The 19,579-nt window shown below is 40.8% G+C and overlaps 1 protein-coding gene across 5 annotated transcripts in view; it reads left to right on the top strand.

Annotated features, from left to right (window-relative positions):
* The first annotated feature begins 1,992 nt into the window (after positions 1 to 1,992).
* IGSF5 (immunoglobulin superfamily member 5) overlaps positions 1,993 to 19,579 on the top strand; it is a 51,040-nt gene continuing 33,453 nt past the window's right edge. For 3 of the 5 annotated variants that reach the window (XM_061627617.1, XM_061627616.1, XM_061627615.1), the window contains exons 1-4: positions 1,993 to 2,227; positions 3,812 to 3,888; positions 7,674 to 7,994; positions 16,405 to 16,713. In XM_061627617.1, coding sequence (XP_061483601.1) covers positions 3,834 to 3,888; positions 7,674 to 7,994; positions 16,405 to 16,713 — 685 coding nt within the window. In that variant the 5' untranslated portion in view covers positions 1,993 to 2,227; positions 3,812 to 3,833. The remainder of the gene's footprint in view (positions 2,228 to 3,811; positions 3,889 to 7,673; positions 7,995 to 16,404; positions 16,714 to 19,579) is intronic. The other 2 variants (XM_061627619.1, XM_061627618.1) reach the window with 1 other exon arrangement.

The following is a 19,579-nucleotide window of genomic DNA, read 5'->3' as shown; positions in this document are numbered from 1 at the left end:
CTGTCAGAATTGCTAATACTCTTATCTCTTAAGTATGATGCAGATTCAAGATACTACAACACCATTTTATCTCTATTCTCTCAGTTATAGAGCAAGGTACAAAGTCGCTGACTTCCTTTGAAAATTATATTGTGAACACTTCATTTATAGACAGGGATGCATTGTTACAACTATATAAAATATTGCTAAATGTGATGACTGGGATTTTGGACAGTCTCAGGCAATTGTGGGAAATGGATACGAGCATAGAGACTGATTTGGTTAAATGGAATCCTGTCTGGAATGTATATCCACTTTGTTTGATATCATCTACAATACAATACAATAACTAGCTCACACTTAGTAGTGTGTTGTATGTATTTTAAGCTGGATGGTTTCATTACTTCAGGAACTTGTGTGGTTTACTAGTTCCATTGCTGCCTTTTTATGATTATTGAATTATTGATTTTCTTTTAAAAAACTGGATATGACTGTCCATAATGCTGAATTTTTGTCACATGACTATCACTTGTCAACATATGCTGACTGAATTACTATCTCTTTTTGAAGGCAATACTCAATATTGTCAATGGCATGGTGGCTTCTACTGTAGTGACACAGAAAAGGAAACTGGGAATAAAACCTATGGATTGTATCCAACAAAGAGCAAACGCACTGAAATGAAAGGATTTCAGTTAGTTATGTCCATTCATTCAAATGGGTTTACTCTGACTCTGACTAACAATGGATTTAACCCTATGCAGTGCAACAGAATGCTTATTTGCACCAGGGATGGGGATCCTGTGCCCCTCCAGATGTTGTTGGACCCCAGCTCTCATCGGCCCTAGCCCCAGCCAACATGGCCAATGGACAGTTTTCTTGCTATCTTTGGGCTTGGCACATGGATTCTATTTCATATTTGATTGCGTTCTGGTTTTACATTAGCATGGTAATGAAGCATATGATGAAGGAATCTGCAGCTTTCTCCTGTACTCACACTCTGAGAACACCCCGGGCCCAAAGAAAGCAATAAAAGAAAAAGTTGGAATGTTGTGTAATATATAGTAGTGTCTGTATATTGCAGAGCTGAAGCACTGCTTGCTGGGAGATGTTAACAATACTAAAAGCAGCAAACAGGAAGTAAGAACGGGAGATTTGGCCTGGACTTAGAATGGGTTACTGAGTGCTACAGTAGTTGTGCATGTTTTTATAAACGTTAAGCCTTGCTTGGACTTAAACTGTGTCTCAATTGCATGACACAAGTTACACAGGGAGATCTTGCAAAATAAGTAAATTGGAAGAACAGAGTGAAGGAAAGCTGTGGTTTCCAGGATTGCTGGTAGTAATGCAGCTTTCAAAAGGATGGGATCATTTCAGGGTCTGAGATGTGACTAAGGATTGCCAGTAGACTTGGGGCTAAGGGTTGCTCTCAGTGCATAAAGCTGTAATTTTAAAAAATGCCCTTGGCTCACACAGATTCTCTCTCTACTACACCTTTGCCTGCTGGACTGCAGAGGAGCAAGGCCAGGGGAGCGGGGCACACTGAGGGATTAATTATTTCCCTCCATCAGCAATTGAGGCAGTTCTGGGGAGTGTGGGGAACACATGAAGGTTGCTACTTCCCTCCCACCTCACTTGGCAGGGCTCTTGTGCTTTTAATATGGCATATAGCATTAGGCAACAATTTAGCAGGTGGAATATGCTTTCCCACATAGGAATGCAGTAAAGGGGAAAGCTGTTGACTTTCAATGTGGTATGCCAGTCATGAAAGTAAGGCTTGCTGGTTTTTCCTGTCCTGCCCCCCGCAAGGATCCACTAATGTCTGCTGAGCTGCTGAGTATTGCTTAGTTATAGCAATAGGTGTTTCCATAATGTGTTGGGGTATTCAGTTGGTCTTGTAGCTGCCTTTTACTGCGCTTGTGCTCAGACAGCACTTGTTAATTATTAAAAGCCAAGGAGTATGCTCATTGGTTGCAGACCTGAGCCTTATCTTCTTATGAGATAAAATGTTACTGCAAACAGAGCCACACAAAGCTGAATCAGAAACTTGAGTTGCAGGAAACCTTTTCTTTTGGATTTTCCTTTTGATTATATGGAAATCAGTGGAGAGTTAATCAGAATATTTGGGTGTATGTCTATATGAGGAGTTGCTTGTATGGAAGAAATAGCAAAGAACAGGTTCTCTTTCCCAGAAGGGATGCTGGGACTAAGGTTGTTTTTTTCCAAGTGATAATGTTCTGGTAAAAAGGTAAGGAACACTCAGTCTATAATAGTAAATTTAGTATGAACGAATTATGGCAAAATGGCTTTCCTGAAAAATAATGTGTGATTAAGTACTTATATCTGGAAAAGGATGCCTGCTATCTGAAGTGAAATTAGCAAAATTCAGATGTGAAGAGAAAATAGAAAATACAATAGTGCATAGCCCCCTATGGTATGTCGCTTGTATGGCACACATACTCTCGCATGTGGGGGATAGCAATTACTATGTAGAAATGTATTGCTCGTTGATCCCACAGTTCTGAAACAGTGTTCAAATGTTTCCTCTTGATAAATGAAGACACAGGAAATGAGTGTGGGTGGTTTACCACTATCTGGCACTTTATCTATTGTGGCACAAGAGGAGATGCTTTCCACAACAGCTAGGCTTGTCCCAAGTCAGTGGAGCAATGCTATCTCAAAAAAAAACATTGTGAAAAAATATTTCTTCAGTTCTTAAAGAAATGTAGCCGCTATGGTGGCCTTAAGATGTTTTCCTGGGAGTTCCTGGGAGTTCCTGGGAGTTCCCAGGGCTCTCCTTCCCTCTTCATCCACGGACAGTCTGTCAGATACCTATGTTACAGAAATACAATTTTCAGGCTACAATCTTAAGCATATTTACTAGGGAGTGAGCCTCCTTTGATCAGTGTCATTGGCATTTACTTCTATGTGCTTAGGTTTGCATTGTCCAGCCAACTGCACTGATGTCTGCTCTTTTCATTGTTATAATGCAATGTAGGTTTTTCTTTTTAAAATAACAACTGACCATGAGCTAAGATCTAACTCATGCTTAGCCCTTCTGGACATTTATTAAAATGAGGACTGCTATTCTTATAAAGACTTCATCACATTAGTAGCTAGATAGAAATCTTTAAACATTGGGAAAGTATGGAATCACAGCTTGAAACTCAATGGCATCAAAGCTTTCAGCAGCTCACTCTTGTGGAAAAACTTAGGCAGCTATTTCATGTATTTTATTTTTATTTATTTTTATTTTATTTTATTTTATGTAGCTTATGGTAGCAAGTGAATGATCACTTGAATGTTGGTCCCCACTCATATTGTATGCTAACAGGAATTTATTTATTATTTATTTATTGAATTTATTAGTCGCCCATCTGGCTGGCTGTCCAGCCACTCTGGGCGACGTACAACATAGGCATACAATACATGGGCATTAAAAATCTAAAAACAATGAAGATAAAATCTAACCCACCCCAAAGCCTGCCTGAAGAGCCAGGTCTTCAAGGCCCGGTGGAAGCTCATCATAGAAGGGGCATGGCGGAGATCATTTGGGAGGGAGTTCCACAGGGTGGGGGCCACAATTGAAAAAGCCCTCTCCAGCCAAGCAACTTTTTCTCTACTTCTCACTGCATTTCGGAAGAATGTGATCACATCATAATATTCAAGCATGTCATCTAATTATACTTTAATGTACAACTCTCTTTTTATCCTTATTATCCAGTATAGTGTTTTGTTGTTCAAGGTTGATAGGTTTTGCCTTTGAATGTATAACTTGGAAATATGTAATATAATATATATTTTACATAATGCAGGGGGGTCTTTCTTTCAGATTCTTGGGAAGAACTCGCTAAATGGATAGACATCAGGGATGGATATGGCTGGCATTCAGGCTTTTAGCCTTTATAGGTATGGTCTTTCTTCTGATTGGCCAACCAAAGAGAAGCTTTTTGTATAACTCATTGGTTTGGCAGTTGTTAGCTCATCTGTAATACATTAACTCCACAGAGCACTGAAATAGCAAAACTAAATTTGGCACACACATCTGAGGCACAACTCTGCACATCACCTTGCAATAACAGCCTTGCCCCTCCCTGCCAGTTCTCAAAGGGAAAAGGAAAATACAAAAATATCACACAATATGCAACAACTCCCTTGAAGACTGGAATGTCAGGTGGATGTTAGTGTGCATATTCAAGAACAACATTCTGAATTTCTGTTATAAATCCCAACTTAGCTTCCATAGCTGTTTTCATGGAGGCCAGGAAAGATGTAAAGTAGAAAGCAGTGCACTATCCCCATTGAAGACTGACAAATTGGAATGAAATTTTGCATATGTAGGACACAATCCTATGTTTCAAGGGGAAAAGTGCAATACAATGCAGGTACTAATTAAAGCTGAAGTCCACTTTTAGAACAACATTCTGCATTTCAATTTCAAATTCTATGTCAATCCCCATATCCACTTTCAAGGGGTCAGGAAATATGTAAAAGACAACACAATCTCCTTTGAAGGCTGGGACATCAGAACAAAAGTTCGTGTACTCATTCTGACCACTAGCAAGTTATTATACTTCTGCAGATACGTGTTTGTGGTTCATTTCTTCAACTTTTCATTATTCATTTCAGTTGATGAAGAAAGCTAGAGCAGTTTTGACTCCTTTCTCACAGCTACTAGTAAATGATTATACAAGTTCTGCTGTTCTTAGGCTGAGTTTTAAGCAGTAATAATGATCTTATAACACAGGTTTATCACAATGATAGTAAACCTGTAACCTTCATTGTTAAAACAAAAGACAATATGCTGGTAATTGTGGGAGGAATCAGAAGTGGAGGCAGGGGAAATCTCATTGGCGCCATGCAAGCATGCATTTGCTTGACTCGCTAATTCCTCCTCCCCCCCGCCCAGTCTTTAGCAAGTCAGCAACCTTATATTTGCAGGATATAAACTGCGATTCCCTCTGCCTCCATTTGTGCCTCTTGTTGGTAGTAGTAAAAATGGGCTTTCCCTTCCCCTCTTTATTGCCACCCTGCAGTGGTGGGTAGCTTCCAACAGAGAACCACCTCACCAGTCATTGCTAGATATGCTCAATAGTTCCTTCTGCAAAAATATCAAAAAAATTGCCCTCATTTTGTGTTGCAGTAGCTGTTTAGCCCATGTCTCATATGAATTTTTTTATTCAAGTTTTAATACAAGCTTGAAACGTCTTCTGATCCTTGAACATTAAAATGCAATTTGGTTACATAGGCCTCAACTGTACATTTTGTATAAAGATGGTGACCCTTTTAAGTCCATTGGGCAGTTTATATAAAAAGATGGAAATAATTTAATTATCTTGATTTATAATGCTGCCATACTTAGAATATGGTCATTAGCAAAGGATAATAAAAAAAGAGAGGCGTTCTGGAATAACTTCACGTTCATGTGAATTATGCTGCCATGCTACTATTCAAATTACTCTTGAAGAGTAATTAGGCTGTTGTGCAATCTTTGGCTCTGGGAAAATCACATGCCCTTCTGGTAATTATTTCTTTAAAAAAGGATTAAGCCCAGTTTTACCAGCATGAGAATTTTTTAAAGTCATTGCCAGTCAATCAGCTGAATTGAATGCAAAGCTTTGAAAAGTTAACTGTTGTACAGGATGGATTTGGAAAATACAAAAAGCTTATCCTAAAAGCTTATAATGGAACAGGGAAGTTCCAGAGGTTTCAAACTACAAGAAGTAAAAGGAAGCCCTTCCTATAGAGCCGCAACTGTTCTTAGGAAAGGCTGGAGCTCCTACTTGGCAACTGATATCTCAGTGGCTGCTTAAAACCAGCTTGGGTCAACAACTGGAAGACTTTGAGCCAGAATTCCAAGACCCTTTTATGCAACTGTTGTCAAATTATTATTTATTTATTTTATTACATTTCTAGACCGCCCTATAGCAATAAGCTCCCAGGGCGGTGAACAGCATAATAAAACAGATTAAAATGCAATTGGATGTAAATACAATACAGTACACAATAAAACATAATTAAAATTCCAAATTTAAATTCAATTTTTAAATTTTTAAATTTTTTTAAATGCCTGGGCAAAGAGGTAGGTCTTTACCTGGCGCCGAAAAGATAACAGAGAAGGCGCTAGGCGTATCTCGTCAGGGAGGGCGTTCCATAGTTCGGGGGCCACCACTGAGAAGGCCCTAGCTCTAGTTGTCATTCTCCGTGCCTCCTTATGCGTTGGGACACGGAGAAGGGCCTTCGACGTTGAGCGCAGTGACCGGGTAGGTACATAGCAGGAGAGGCGTTCCGCCAGGTATTGCGGTCCGATGCCGTTAAGGGCTTTATAGGTAAGAACCAACACTTTGAATCTGGCCCGGAAACATATTGGTAGCCAGTGCAGCTGGGCCAGAACAGGTGTTATATGATCAAATTTTTTAGTCCCAGTAAGGACTCTGGCCGCAGCATTCTGCACCAGCTGAAGTTTCCGAACCGTCTTCAGAGGTAACCCTACGTAGAGTGCATTACAGTAGTCCAATCTAGAGGTTACCAGAGCATGGATAACTGTGGCGAGGTTCTCCCTCTCCAGATAGGGTCGTAGTTGGGCTACCAGCCGAAGCTGGTAGAACGCATTCCGTGCCACCGAGGCTACTTGAGCCTCCAGTGACAGGAGCGGATCTAATAAGACCCCCAAACTACGGACCTGCTCCTTTAGAGGGAGTGTAACCCCATCTAGGGCAGGTCGGACATCATCCATCTGGGCAGAGCCCCCCCACCAACAGCATCTCAGTCTTGTCAGGATTGAGTCTCAGTTTGTTAGCTCTCATCCAGTCCATTATCGCGGCCAGGCAGTGGTTTAGTACATTAACAGCCTCACCTGAGGAAGATGAAAAGGAGAAGTAGAGCTGCGTATCATCAGCATATTGCTGGAAACGCACTCCAAATCTCCTAATGACCTCACCCAGCGGCTTCATATAGATATTAAAGAGCATGGGGGACAGAACTGAACCCTGTGGGACCCCATATTGGAGTATCCAGGGGTTCGAGTAATGCTCCCCAAGCATCAACTTCTGGAGACGATTCTCGAGGTAGGAGCACAGCCACTGCCAAGCAGTGCCTCCAACTCCTAAGTCCGCAAGACGTCCCAGAAGGATACCATGGTCGATGGTATCAAAAGCCGCTGAGAGATCAAGGAGAACCAACAGAGTTACACTCCCTCTGTCTTTCTCCCGACAGAGGTCATCATACAGGGCGACCAAGGCTGTTTCTGTACCAAACCCCGGCCGAAAGCCGGATTGACATGGATCCAGATAATCAGTTTCATCCAAGAGAGCCTGGAGCTGGCGAGCGACCACACGCTCTAAGACCTTTTCTAAGAACTTTTCCCCAGTTTTCAAGCACACGGCACATTTACAGTACCAAATGATTGATTGCTTTTGTTACTAATGTTGACAGGAAATGTTCTTCAAACTTTGTATACCCTATCTGCCATCAATTTGTGTTACCAATATGCTAACCAAGTTAAATGGAGCCTTCATCTTTTATATTCACTTGGAAGTTTAAATGCTCTTCAGGTATTTTTGCAGAAGGATGATGTCAGACCTACATACATTGATTTTATAAATGTTATCATGAATGTTTGAGATAAGCTAGGAACACCTTTGTTGACTTTGGTGTTGATCTAGTTTCAATTCCTGTTTTTCTCTGTTTTTCAGATCTTGGGTTTGGCTACTTCATCATAGAAGGTCCCCAAAATTTAACTGTTCTAGTTGGTTCAGTGGCCCGGTTTAATTGTACAGTGTCAGAGGGGTGGCCAGTTTTGATATGGCTTTTTGATGGAAACCCTATATTGACTGTACTGAATAATGGAACACCTATTATAACGCAAAAGAAATACAATCAGGAAGGTTTTAAAAATGGTTCCGAGTTCACTTCAGAACTGAAGATTTTTGATGTCCAACTGAATGATTCTGGAGAAATAAAATGCAGTATCCAGAATGAAGTTAACAATAATTATGCATTTCTTTCTGTTCAAGGTGTGTATACATTTTCGTCATCAACCAGTTTTGCATTTTTTTTTAAAAAAAGTAGGCTAATTGCAAGAGTAATTTGTATGCACTGAGCATGCTTTTTCCTGTTTCTTCTATATTTTCTTCTCTCAGCATTTTAAACAGTATTGCAGAACATTTAAAGACTAATAGATGTGCTATGGCATAAGCCTTTGTGAACTACAAATCATATATCATCCTCAATTGGCATATATAGTATATGAATATATAGATGTATATGTGCGTGTGTACATGCATGCCCCCACCCATCCACCCACCCACAGATATAGAGGGGAAGAATGTAAGCAATGGAGCCAATATAAGTGGAAGCAGTAAATCTGTGACATTTCTAAGCAAAGCCAGAATGTATCTAATAACAGTTGCTTGCTCACAACAGCAGCATTGAACTGTCCCTTCTTTATAAGCTACCTAATCTAAAATGGCCAGTGATGGTTGGTGTGGTGTGGTGGAGCAGCAGAGCTACCTTCCTCACATTGGCATTGCTGCAGCTTACTTAGCTGGGCTGGATTGGGACAGAGCAGTGGTGAGGTCAGGGCTGCATGGATGTACCAGCAGAAGTGCTGGATTGGCTCTGTTGGTGTGTCCATGCCCTCCTGACTTTGCTGCTGGCCTGTCCCACCCCAGCTCCATCCAGGTAGCTACAGCAATGCCAGTGCTTGGAGGGCAGCTCTAACCCACCACACTGGCCACCACAGAAAATGTCTACTGTAACAAGAGGCAAATGTAGGGACAAGTCCCTGCAACAAATCCACATGCCACTCTATCCTCATATCCACTGAGGCAGCACTATTATAGGATCAAATAATATCAGCCATACCTTCAGGAACTTATTTATTTATTAATTAGATTTATATCCCACCTTTCCTCCCAGTAGGAGCCCAGGGCAGTGAAAAAAAAGCACTAAAAACACTTTAAAAATTATAAAACAGACTTTAAAATATATTAAAGCAAAACATCTTTAAAAACATTTTTTAAAAAAGCTTTAAAAGCATCTTAAAAAAAAAAAGGTCTAAAATATATTAAAAAGCAATTCCAAAACAGATGCAGACTGGGATAGGTCTCTACTTGAAAGGTTTGTTGAAAGAGGAAGGTCTTTAGCAGGTGCCGAAAACATAACAGAAATGGTGCCTGTCTAATATTTAAGGGGAGGGAATTCCAAAGGGTAGTGCCACTACACTAAAGGTCCGCTTCCTATGTTGTGCAGAATGGACCTCCTGATAAGATGGTATCTGCAGAAGTCCTTCACCTGCGGAGTGCAGTGATCGACTGGGTATATATAAGGGATAAGATGGTCTTTCAGGTATCCTGGTCCCAAGCTGTATAGGGCTTTGTACACCAAAACTACAATCTTGAACTTAGCCCAGTAGCTAATAGGTAGCCAGTGCAATTGTTTCAGCAGTGGGGTGACATGTTGGGGATACCCTGCCCCAGTGAACAGTCTCTCTGCCACATTTTGCACCAGCTGCAGCTTCCAGACCAACCTCAAGGTTAGCCCCACATAGAGCACATTACAGTAATCCAGCCTGGAGGTTACCAGTGCATGGACAACAGTGGTCAGGCTATCCCAGCCCAGAAACAACTGCACTTGTCTTACCAGCCAAAGCTGGTAAAAGGCACTCCTAGCCACTGAGGTCACCTGGGCCTCTAGCAACAAAGATGGATCCAGGAGCACCCCCAGACTACGAACCTGCTCTTTCAGAGGAAGTGTGCCCCCATCCAAAGCAGGCAACTGACTAATGATCCAAACTTGGGAACCATCATCCCACAGCATCTCCGTCTTGCTAGGATTCAGACTCAGTTTATTGGCCCTCATCCAGCCCACCACTGAGTCCAGGCAGCAGTCCAGGGCTTGCACAGCCTCTCCCAATTCAGATGTTACAGAGAAATAGAGCTGGGTATCATCAGCATACTGCTGACACCTTGTCTCAAATCTCCTGATGACCGCTCCCAAGGGCTCCATATAGATGTTAAACAGCATGGGGGACAAGATGGTACCCTGCGACACTCCACACCACAACTGTCAGGGAACTGAAAGACCCAATCACCCAATGCTATTCTTTGAAAACGACCCTGGAGATAGGATCAGAACCACTGTAAAACAATGCCTCCAATACCCATCTCACCAAGTTGGCCCACAAGGATGCCATGGCCAATGGTATCAAAAGCAGCTGAGAGATCAAGTAAGAATAACAGGGTCACACTTCTCCTGTCCTCCCAATAAAGGTCATCCATCAGGGCGACCAAGGCCAATTCAGTGCTATAACCAGGCCTGAACCCAGACTGGAATGGGTCAAGATAATCTGTGTGATCCGAGAGTATCTGCAATTGCTGTGCCACAACCCTCTCTATCACCTTCCCTAAGAAGGGGGTATTTGCCAACCAATGGGTCCAGGGTAGGCTTTTTCAGGAGTGGTCAGATCACCACCTCTTTCAGGGCAGCTGGAACCACTCCCTCCCACAGCAATGCATTGACCACACCCTGGATCCACTTGGTCAAACCCCTTTGCCAAGCTTTAATAAGCCAAGAAGGGCAAGGGTTGAGAGGACAATTTGCTGGCTGCATCGACACAAACACCTTGTTCATGTCAACAGGCCGCATCAACTTAATCATCTGCTATCCTCCAGCATGATAGGACAATGCTTGCCAACAATCCTGTTGTAAATAAGCTTGTATACAGTTTGTGTAACCTAGCTCTGCTGCTGCTGCATCTTGTGTTTCATGATGTTTTGGCTTCCCAGACTACATTTTTCCCCCTGTGCTTGTACATATGCAGACTGAAGATATAAACACTTAATCCATCTGATGAGGTGGTGAAGTGGGCTCTTGTACCCACAAGTTTATGTCACAATAAATCTTATGCAGCACAATCCTAAGCATGTTTACTCAGAAGTAAACCCCACAAAATTAAATAGGACCTCCTCCTAGTTAGGTTTATGTAGGATTATAGCCTTGGTCATTAAGGTGCCCCAAGACTATTCATTTTGCTGCAACTGTCTAACACAATGAGTCCTCTGGGATTAGTCAAACTGCTGTTGCTTTTGTTTGCCTCTCTAAAAGTATTCTGTTCTCTTTGCCATCTCCCATAATGCCACTAATTCTGCACCCAACTGCCAGTACTAATTGCAAGCCATCAAACAATTAGTTTTGGCCACTGCGTTTAGAATCCTTACCTCCCTGCCACCCTCAGTGGTATTGTATACCCCATTAGCTTACCATTGTTTACTGCAAAGCTGGCACTAATTTAATACACAGTAGGCTCACAGCTAGTAATATTGCTGTTGGAGGGCCTGGAAAACATGCATGTGGAACAGTTTAGGTATGAGGCCGAAACAATCAATGGAGCTGTAGTTCAGATACAAGGCAGTGCAATCCCTGTAAATAAGTACCACGTGGAACTAAACTACAGTAAGCTGTACTCTAGACAAACTCTTATTTATTTAGCGGGGCTTTCCTCAACCTTGAGTCCCCAGACTTCTTGTTGTAGTAGTATGGCTCCCATCCTCCCTGATCATTGGCCATACTGGCTAGGAAAATTGGGGTTGTAGCTGCCCAACATCTGGACACCAAAAGTTGGGGAAGGCTGGCTTAGTATGTGGTCATCTTCAACCCAATTTGCATAGGTTGTAAGACATAATTTATATAAAAGTATTTGTTAGCAAATACCAAGATGTGATACTCAAGCAATTCCAAAATTTTCTTTCTGGATCTACCCACGTTGTTGTTGTTGTTATGTGCCTCCAAGTCGACTATGACTTATGGCGACCCTATGAATCAATGACTTCCAAGAGCATCTGTTATCAACCACCCTGTTCAGATCTTGTAAGTTCAGGTCTGTGGCTTCCTTTATGGAGTCAATCCATCTCTTGTTTGGCCTTCCTCTTTTTCTACTTCCTTCTGTTTTTCCAAGCATTATTATATTTTCTAATGAATAATAATAATAATAATAATAAATAAATAAATTTAATTTCTGTGTCGCCTATCTGGCCAATGGCCACTCTAGGCGACGTACAAAATCGTTAAAACACAATATGATAAAATACAGTAATACAATATAAAAACAGTATAAAAACAATACAACTGGAACAACAATATTAAAACAGGGCAGGAGGCATTTCAGTCATAGCAATTAACCCTCCCCGAATCATGTCTTCTCATTATGTGTCCAAAGTATGATAACCTCAGTTTCATCATTTTAGCTTCTAGCGATAGCTCTGGTTTAATTTGTTCTAACACCCAATTATTTGTCTTTTTTGCAGCCCATGGTATCCGCAAAGCTCTTCTCCAACACCACATTTCAAATGCATTGATTTCTCTTTTATCAGCTTTTTTCACTGTCCAACTTTCACATCCATACATAGAGATCGGAAATACCATAAATGATCCTGACTTTAGTGTTCAGTGGTACATCTTTACATTTGAGGACCTTTTCTCTCACAGCTGCCCTCCCCAGTCCTAGCCTTCTTCCGATTTCTTTACTATTGTCTCCATTTTGGTTAATGACTATGCCGAGGTATTGATAATCCTTGACAAGTTCAATGTCCTCATTGTCAACTGTAAAGTTGTATAAATCTTCTGTTATTACTTTAGTCTTTTTGACGTTCAGCTATAGTCCTGCTTTTGTGCTTTCCTCTTTAACTTTCATCAGCATTCATTTCAAATCATTACTGGTTTCTGCTAGTAGTATGGTATCGTCTGCATATCTGAAATTATTGATATTTCTCCCTCCAATTTTCACACCTCCTTCTTCTTGGTCCAATCCTGCTTTCCGTATGATATGTTCTGCGTATAGATTAAATAAATAGGGTGATAAAATACACCCCTGTCTCACACCCTTTCCGATGGGGAACCAATCGGTTTCTCCATATTCTGTCCTTACAGTAGCCTCTTATGCAGAGTATAGGTTGCGCATCAGGACAATCAGATGCTGTGACACCCCCATTTCTTTTAAAGCATTCCATAGTTTTTCATGATCTACACAGTCAAAGGCTTTGCTGTAATCTATAAAGCACAGGGTGATTTTCTTCTGAAATTCCTTGGTCCGTTCCATTATCCAACGTATGTTTGCGATATGATCTCTGGTACCTCTTCCCTTTCTAAATGCAGCTTGGACATCTGGCATTTCTCGCTCCATATATGTTAAGAGCCTTTGTTGTAGAATCTTGAGCATTACTTTACTTGCATGGGATATTAAGGCAATAGTTCGATAATTACTGCATTCCCTGGGATCCCCTTTCTTTGGAATTGGGATGTATATTGAACGCTTCCAGTCTGTGGGCCATTGTTTAGTTTTCCATATTTCTTGACAGATTTTTGTCAAAATTTGGACTGATTCAGTCTCAGTAGCTTGTAGCAACTCTATTGGTATGCCATCTATTCCTTAACTGTATTGCTTCCATCTTCCTTTTATTTCATCTCAGTCAGTCAGTGTGTTCCCCTGTTGATTATTCAATATCCCTACTCTTGGTTTAAATTTCCCTTTCATTTCTCTAATCTTTTGGAACAGGACTCTTGTTCTACCCTTTTTGTTGTCCTATTCTATCTCTATACATTAACTATTGTAATAGTTCTCTTTGTCTCTACGTACTAGTCGCTGTATTGTTGCATTTAGGGTTCTGACTGTGTTTCTGTCTCCTTTTGCTTTTGCTTTCCTTCTCTCTTTAACCATTTGAAGAGTTTCTTTAGTCATCCATTGGAGTCTTTCTCTCTTTTTAACTAGGTATTGTCTTTTTGCATTCTTCCCTGATAACGTCTCTGACTTCATTCCACAGTTCTTCTGGTTCTCTGTCAACTAAGTTTAAAGCCTCAAACCTGTTCCTTATTTGATCTTTATATTCTTCTGGGATGTTATTTAAATTGTGTTTTGGCATTATGAGTGCTTTGTTGGTCTTCTTTAGCTTTACTCTGATTTTCGATACGACCAGTTCATGATCTGTACCACAGTCTGCTCCTGGCCTTGTTTTTGCTGAAAGTATGGAACTTCTCCATCTTCTGCTACCAATTATATAATCAATTTGATTCCTATATTGACCATTTGGTGATGTCCACGTGTAGAGTCGTCTTTTCAGTTGTTCAAAAAATGTGTTCGCAAGAAACAAATTATTGGCTTCACAGAATTCAATAAGTCTTTCTCCTGCCTCGTTTCTGTCTCCTAGGCCCCTTTTCCCCACAATTCCTAATTCTTCTCTGTTCCCTACTTTTGCATTCCAGTCCCCCATGATTATCAGCACATCTTGTTTTGGTGTGTGATCAGTTTCTTCCAGAGCTTGGGAAAGTTACTTTTTTGAACTACAGCTCCCATCAGCCTAATCCAGTGGCCATGTTGCCTAGGGCTGATGGGAGTTGTAGTTCAAAAAAGTAACTTTTCCAAGCTCTGGTTTCTTCCTGTACTTCTGCGTAAAATCTCTCCAATTCCTCTTCTTCTGTGTTTGCTGTCGGATCATAGATTTGGATGATGGTTATGTTGATAGGTTTCCCATTTAATCTCATTGATATAACTTGCTCAGACCTTGCATTGTAGCTCCTAATTGCTCTTGCTACATCACTTCTCACTATTAAAGCAACCCCATTTCTTCTTAATTTCTCATTTCCTCCATAAAATATTTTGTAGTTGCCCGATTGGAAATGTCCCATTCCCGTCCATTTTAGTTCGCTCACACCAAGTATTGTAATGTTGATGCATTCCATTTCTTGCTTGACAATTTCTAACTATCCCTGGTTCATGCTTCTCACATTCCATGTTCCTATTGTGTGCGTCGTACAGCTCCAGACTCTCCTTTCTCATCTGTGTGCGGGCTTCCTTTTGGCTTTGACCCCACTGCGTCATTAGTCACAGAGCTACTCGTACCTGTCCATTGTTCTTCCCCAGTAGCTCGGTGAGTGCCTTCTGACCTGAGGGTCTCATCTTCCAGCACTATCTCGTGTTGCATTTTGGATACTCTGTTCATAGGGTTTTCGTGGTAAGAGATATTCAGAGGCGGTTTACCATTGCCTTCCTCTGAGTTTGGATGCATCTTAGTCTGGTGTCTAAGCTTTGACCATTCCGCCTTGGGTGCCCCTGCTAGGAGTCCAGCCTCTTGGTCTAGACTCCTGACGGCATTGCTTTCAGCTTTTTCAACACACTCAAACCTCCTCACCACGTTAAGGTGTGCATCTGAAGCGGAGGCTATCCACGTTACCTGTGCTATTTTCTCTTTGTTCACAGTGCTGTGGTAGATCCCAACTTCTAACCTAGATAGGGTTGCCAGGTTCAGGGTCTGAGACTGATCCTGTATCTTTAGGAGAAGAGAAAGTCAGCCAAGTGCAAGTGTTCTTGCAACACTGTAATGAGAAAAACCACAAGGTGAAATTCTCCCTTCCCCCTGCACAACTTTTAAAGATACGGAAGACCTCTTGGAGGCCAGGCTTGGATCATGGAGAGAGAACTCCCAGGAACCCCCCAATAAAGGCAGTGTGGGCTTCAATAAGCCCACACTCACACCCCACCTACTTCTCCCATCAATGTGAATGCCATACATGCTGTGTGTGCATGTCTGCCATCACCCAAGATGGTGGCGGGGGCTTCCCTAAGGGGCTGATGTCCTCGCCACCATCTTGGTTGATGGCAGGCATGTGTGCTACATGCGCACGTCTTTCATATGACACAAGAGGTAGGTGGGGTGAACGGGCAGACTTAGTAGCCCTGCACTGCTTGTATGGGTGTGTGTGTTGGGCTATGGCACCACGGGCCTGGGGCAGGCTGGTGCCCAAGGGCCTAGTCATGCCTGGTGCCAGTCCTGCAGACACAGACTGGGAGAAGGTCTCTACTTAAAAGTCTTGTTGAAGGTCTTCAGTAGGCACTGACAAGATAACAGAGATGGTGCCTGCCTAATATTTAAGAAGCAGGAACACCAGAGTGCCAGTGCCACACTAAAGGTCTGCTTCCTATGTTGTGCAGAATGGACCTCCTGATAAGATAGTATCTGCAGGAGGCCCTCACCTGCATAGCGCAATGATTGACTGGGTATATAAGGGGTAAGACGAACTTTCAGGTTGCAGTGTTATATTTGTAAAATTCTTGATAAATCCAATTTAGTTATTTAAAGTGTGCATGAAAAAAATCCTTATTTCATAGTTCTGTAGCCAAGAAAGATGCTGCTATCAGAATGGCTACAGAGCATAAATAATTATCTTCTAACAATAATCTGGGAAACCTGCTTCTGTTTCTGAAGCCATGAATGGGCTGTTAGGAATGTTTAAAAAGTTACTTTTTCTGATGTAATCTTTTTCGTGGTAACATGCAACCAAATCATAATTGAGAACATAAACTAAATCTGGCCGTATAAAAAATGTAATGCAAAATATTCTGAAGGAAGAAAAACATCTTTTTTTCCCAAACAGTGAATGGATCTTTGACTATCAAAGATAGCAACTTGACAGTAAGAAAAAACCAAACAACTGAAATAGTTTGTGAAGCTCTTGGATGGGCTCCTGCTCCACACATTTTCTGGATGGTAAATAATATTTCATTAGATAATTCAATGTACATTGCCAACCAGAGTCAAGGATCAAATGGCTTGTACAACGAAGAGAGTATCTTAACCCTGACACCAATGACCAGTGGCATTGTAACTTGCTTAGCTGTTATAGATGCACTCTCTAAACCTCAGTACGCAGCTGTGACTCTTATTGTGTATGAACCTCCTTCAAGTAAGTGAATATCATAATCATATCAGTGCACTTCTTGTTTTATTGTCAAAATCTTTAATTTCTTCTTATGCAGTCTAATATGAACAATCAAAAGGTACTGAACTTGGCTGTAGCTCATTGTGAAAATATTGGCAGGACATCCATTTAAGGACTATGCAGACTCTGATAGTCTCACGGGGTAGCTATATATGGAGCTGACTAGAATAGCCCTAGATCAGGGATGGTGAACCTGTGTTCCTCCAGCTGTTGCAAACCTACACCTCCAATCATCCTTGATCATTGGTCATGCTGCTGGGTCTGATAACAGTTATAGTATAACAACGTCTGGAATGCCACAGATTCACCATCCCTTTTCCATATGCTCCCATGGCCAATTTGGTGTTGCACAGTACCCACGTGCATGGAGCAAGATGGCAAATAAAGTCTACAAATACTTTATGTCTTCTTCCTTCTACAGATTTTACATGCCTATTCTTCTAGAATTTGTATGGTTTTTTGAGTCTGGAAATCAAGCATATAATCACATAGTCATTTTTTGGATCCATATTTATTGCATTTATATTAGTCACAAAAGTATAATTTATATCAGACCAATCCTGTGATTTTGGAAATTGCTCCTACTTTCAATTCCATTTAAAGGAAGTAACATGGGCATCACCTTTTATCCTTAACTCATGCATGAGTAGTTCAGTCCAAATGGCCAGCTAGAGAACTATGTTCTTTTTAGATAAAAAGGGCTTAACTGACTATTGGCTACTAGGCTTTTTTGCAGAATTATATGCAACAAATTAGGAACATTTAATATACGGATCCAAGTCTTAAGGAACCAATAAATACTGGAGCGTTTCACAATTGCTCTGAGATTCTTAATAATATATTTATAACTGTAGTAGACTTGCAGTAAAACCATGAGGGTTAATTCTCACATGAGCACATATAATTAATCACTGATGGCATGATCTTTGCTGAAGGTTAATAGTTTGCATGAGCGCTCTCCTGACAAGCATAAAATACCACAAGAGACAGAGCAAATTTGCTCCCTAAAATAATTCTCAAAATTATCCATTTAAATGTTGATGTTGTCTAGATATTCACTGCATGCTCAAATATTTGGATTCTAACTCTTTATTCAACAACAAATGATACTTGATTTCAATATTTGATTTCTGATATTTGATAGAATGTGAGAGTTGGCAGGCAATTTTATTTAGCATTTGACTTTACTGCTAGGTGAAACATAATGGTATATCACAGTGATTTTTTTTTAAGTTTCTGCTTTCAGGGAGAATGCAAGGGTGTTGCAGCCAGCAAGATGCAGTCACAAGAGTGTTGACTCTCTATGACCCAGCTGACATCAGCAGTATGCATCTGTGCTGAAATGACTATGCAGTCACCAACTGTGTGTGTTCCATGGTGCTGGCTGTATCTCTCCCTCTCTCTTTCATGCACACACACCTCTACCAACTACATCCTACTTGTTAACGTTATGGACAGTTCTTCCCACCTTAATCACCACATGGAAGCATCAAGTGGTTTTTTTAAAAAATCTATTTTTAAATTTTATTTTGTACAAAAGATTGCTCACAATGCTGAATACAAAGTGAAAAAAGAAGTACATAGTCTCTCATTGGCTTAACAGTACTCTGTCATACAAATCACAAAGAACTCAGGCAACCTCTCCAAAGAGAAGCATGTGATGTGGGAGGTTGATATGTCTCCCTGTGTTTATTCAGAAAGGTTAAAAATGGGAAACAAATTACATCAAAGTTATCATGTTCCGCTTTTCAGTTCATCACCTACCGGTGATGTGTAAGGTGTTCAGACAGAGCTAAATCCCAAATCTTGGCCCACCAGTCTCTTTGAAGGGCTCCTGGAGGATCCAAGTCTTGGCAACCCCCAAATGACCAGCTGCCAAAAGAAGGGAAATCGATTCCTTATGTATAAGAGAGGGATTCATTTCACTCTCCAAAGCACCTTGTAGATCTCCTTAGGTATAAGATGTACAACACTTTCTTATGCTAATCCAACCAGGAGCACAACTGGCCCAGTTTTGTCCATTTTGTCCATCATCAGCTCTCCAAGAACTCAAGAAGAGATCTTGGCTCTTCTGAGCTCCTATTGGGAAGAAAGACGGGATATAAATCAAATAAGAAAGAAATAAATAAGAAATATTTCCTAGCACTGCTATCTGAGATCTTTAATCTGTGATCTTTCGCATACACAGCAGGTGTTCTACCACTGAAAAATGACCCCTCCAAAATTACACATTATTATTATTATTATTATTATTATTATTATTATTATTATTATTATTATTATTATTATTATTATTATTATTATTAGCAACCCTTAGTATGTTACATGCTGCAAAAGACTGCTGATACAGGCAAACTGATAGTTTTATTTACTTTTTCTTTTAATCATCAGGCAAGGTTTTTGTTATTAAGTTTCCTAGTCACAGCTTTCTACTTTGTACTACAGTTGTGGGTGCATGTGGGGCAGCCATTTCCTTGTGTGTGCAATTTTGGTAAGAAATGATCAAAGCAGATGTTTCTAATTACTGACTAAGCAAAACAGATCCATCAGGAAGATGGAGGGAGGGGGAGTTAATAAACCATCTTGCCTAACTGTCACTCTGAAGAAGTAACCTTCTTCAGTTGCTATAGAGACATGGTGCAGCTCAGAGTGGGAGAAAAGCAGGTGTCACAAAGCACAATTACTGTGTACTTACTGATTTATCTAGGGACATCATTTTTTCCCTGAGAAACTGATAGAGCAGCAGCAGCAGACACACGAGTTGTCAGGGTTAGAGCATATAAAGTCTTTTTAATGATTTTCATGATTAAGCTAAAATGGAGATACAGTA

This window comes from Rhineura floridana, chromosome 5, assembly GCF_030035675.1.
Source record: "Rhineura floridana isolate rRhiFlo1 chromosome 5, rRhiFlo1.hap2, whole genome shotgun sequence".
In the NCBI taxonomy this organism is placed as follows: domain Eukaryota; kingdom Metazoa; phylum Chordata; class Lepidosauria; order Squamata; family Rhineuridae; genus Rhineura; species Rhineura floridana.
The sequence above is the reverse complement of the archived record's forward strand: the minus strand, read 5'-3'. Positions and strand labels throughout refer to the sequence as shown.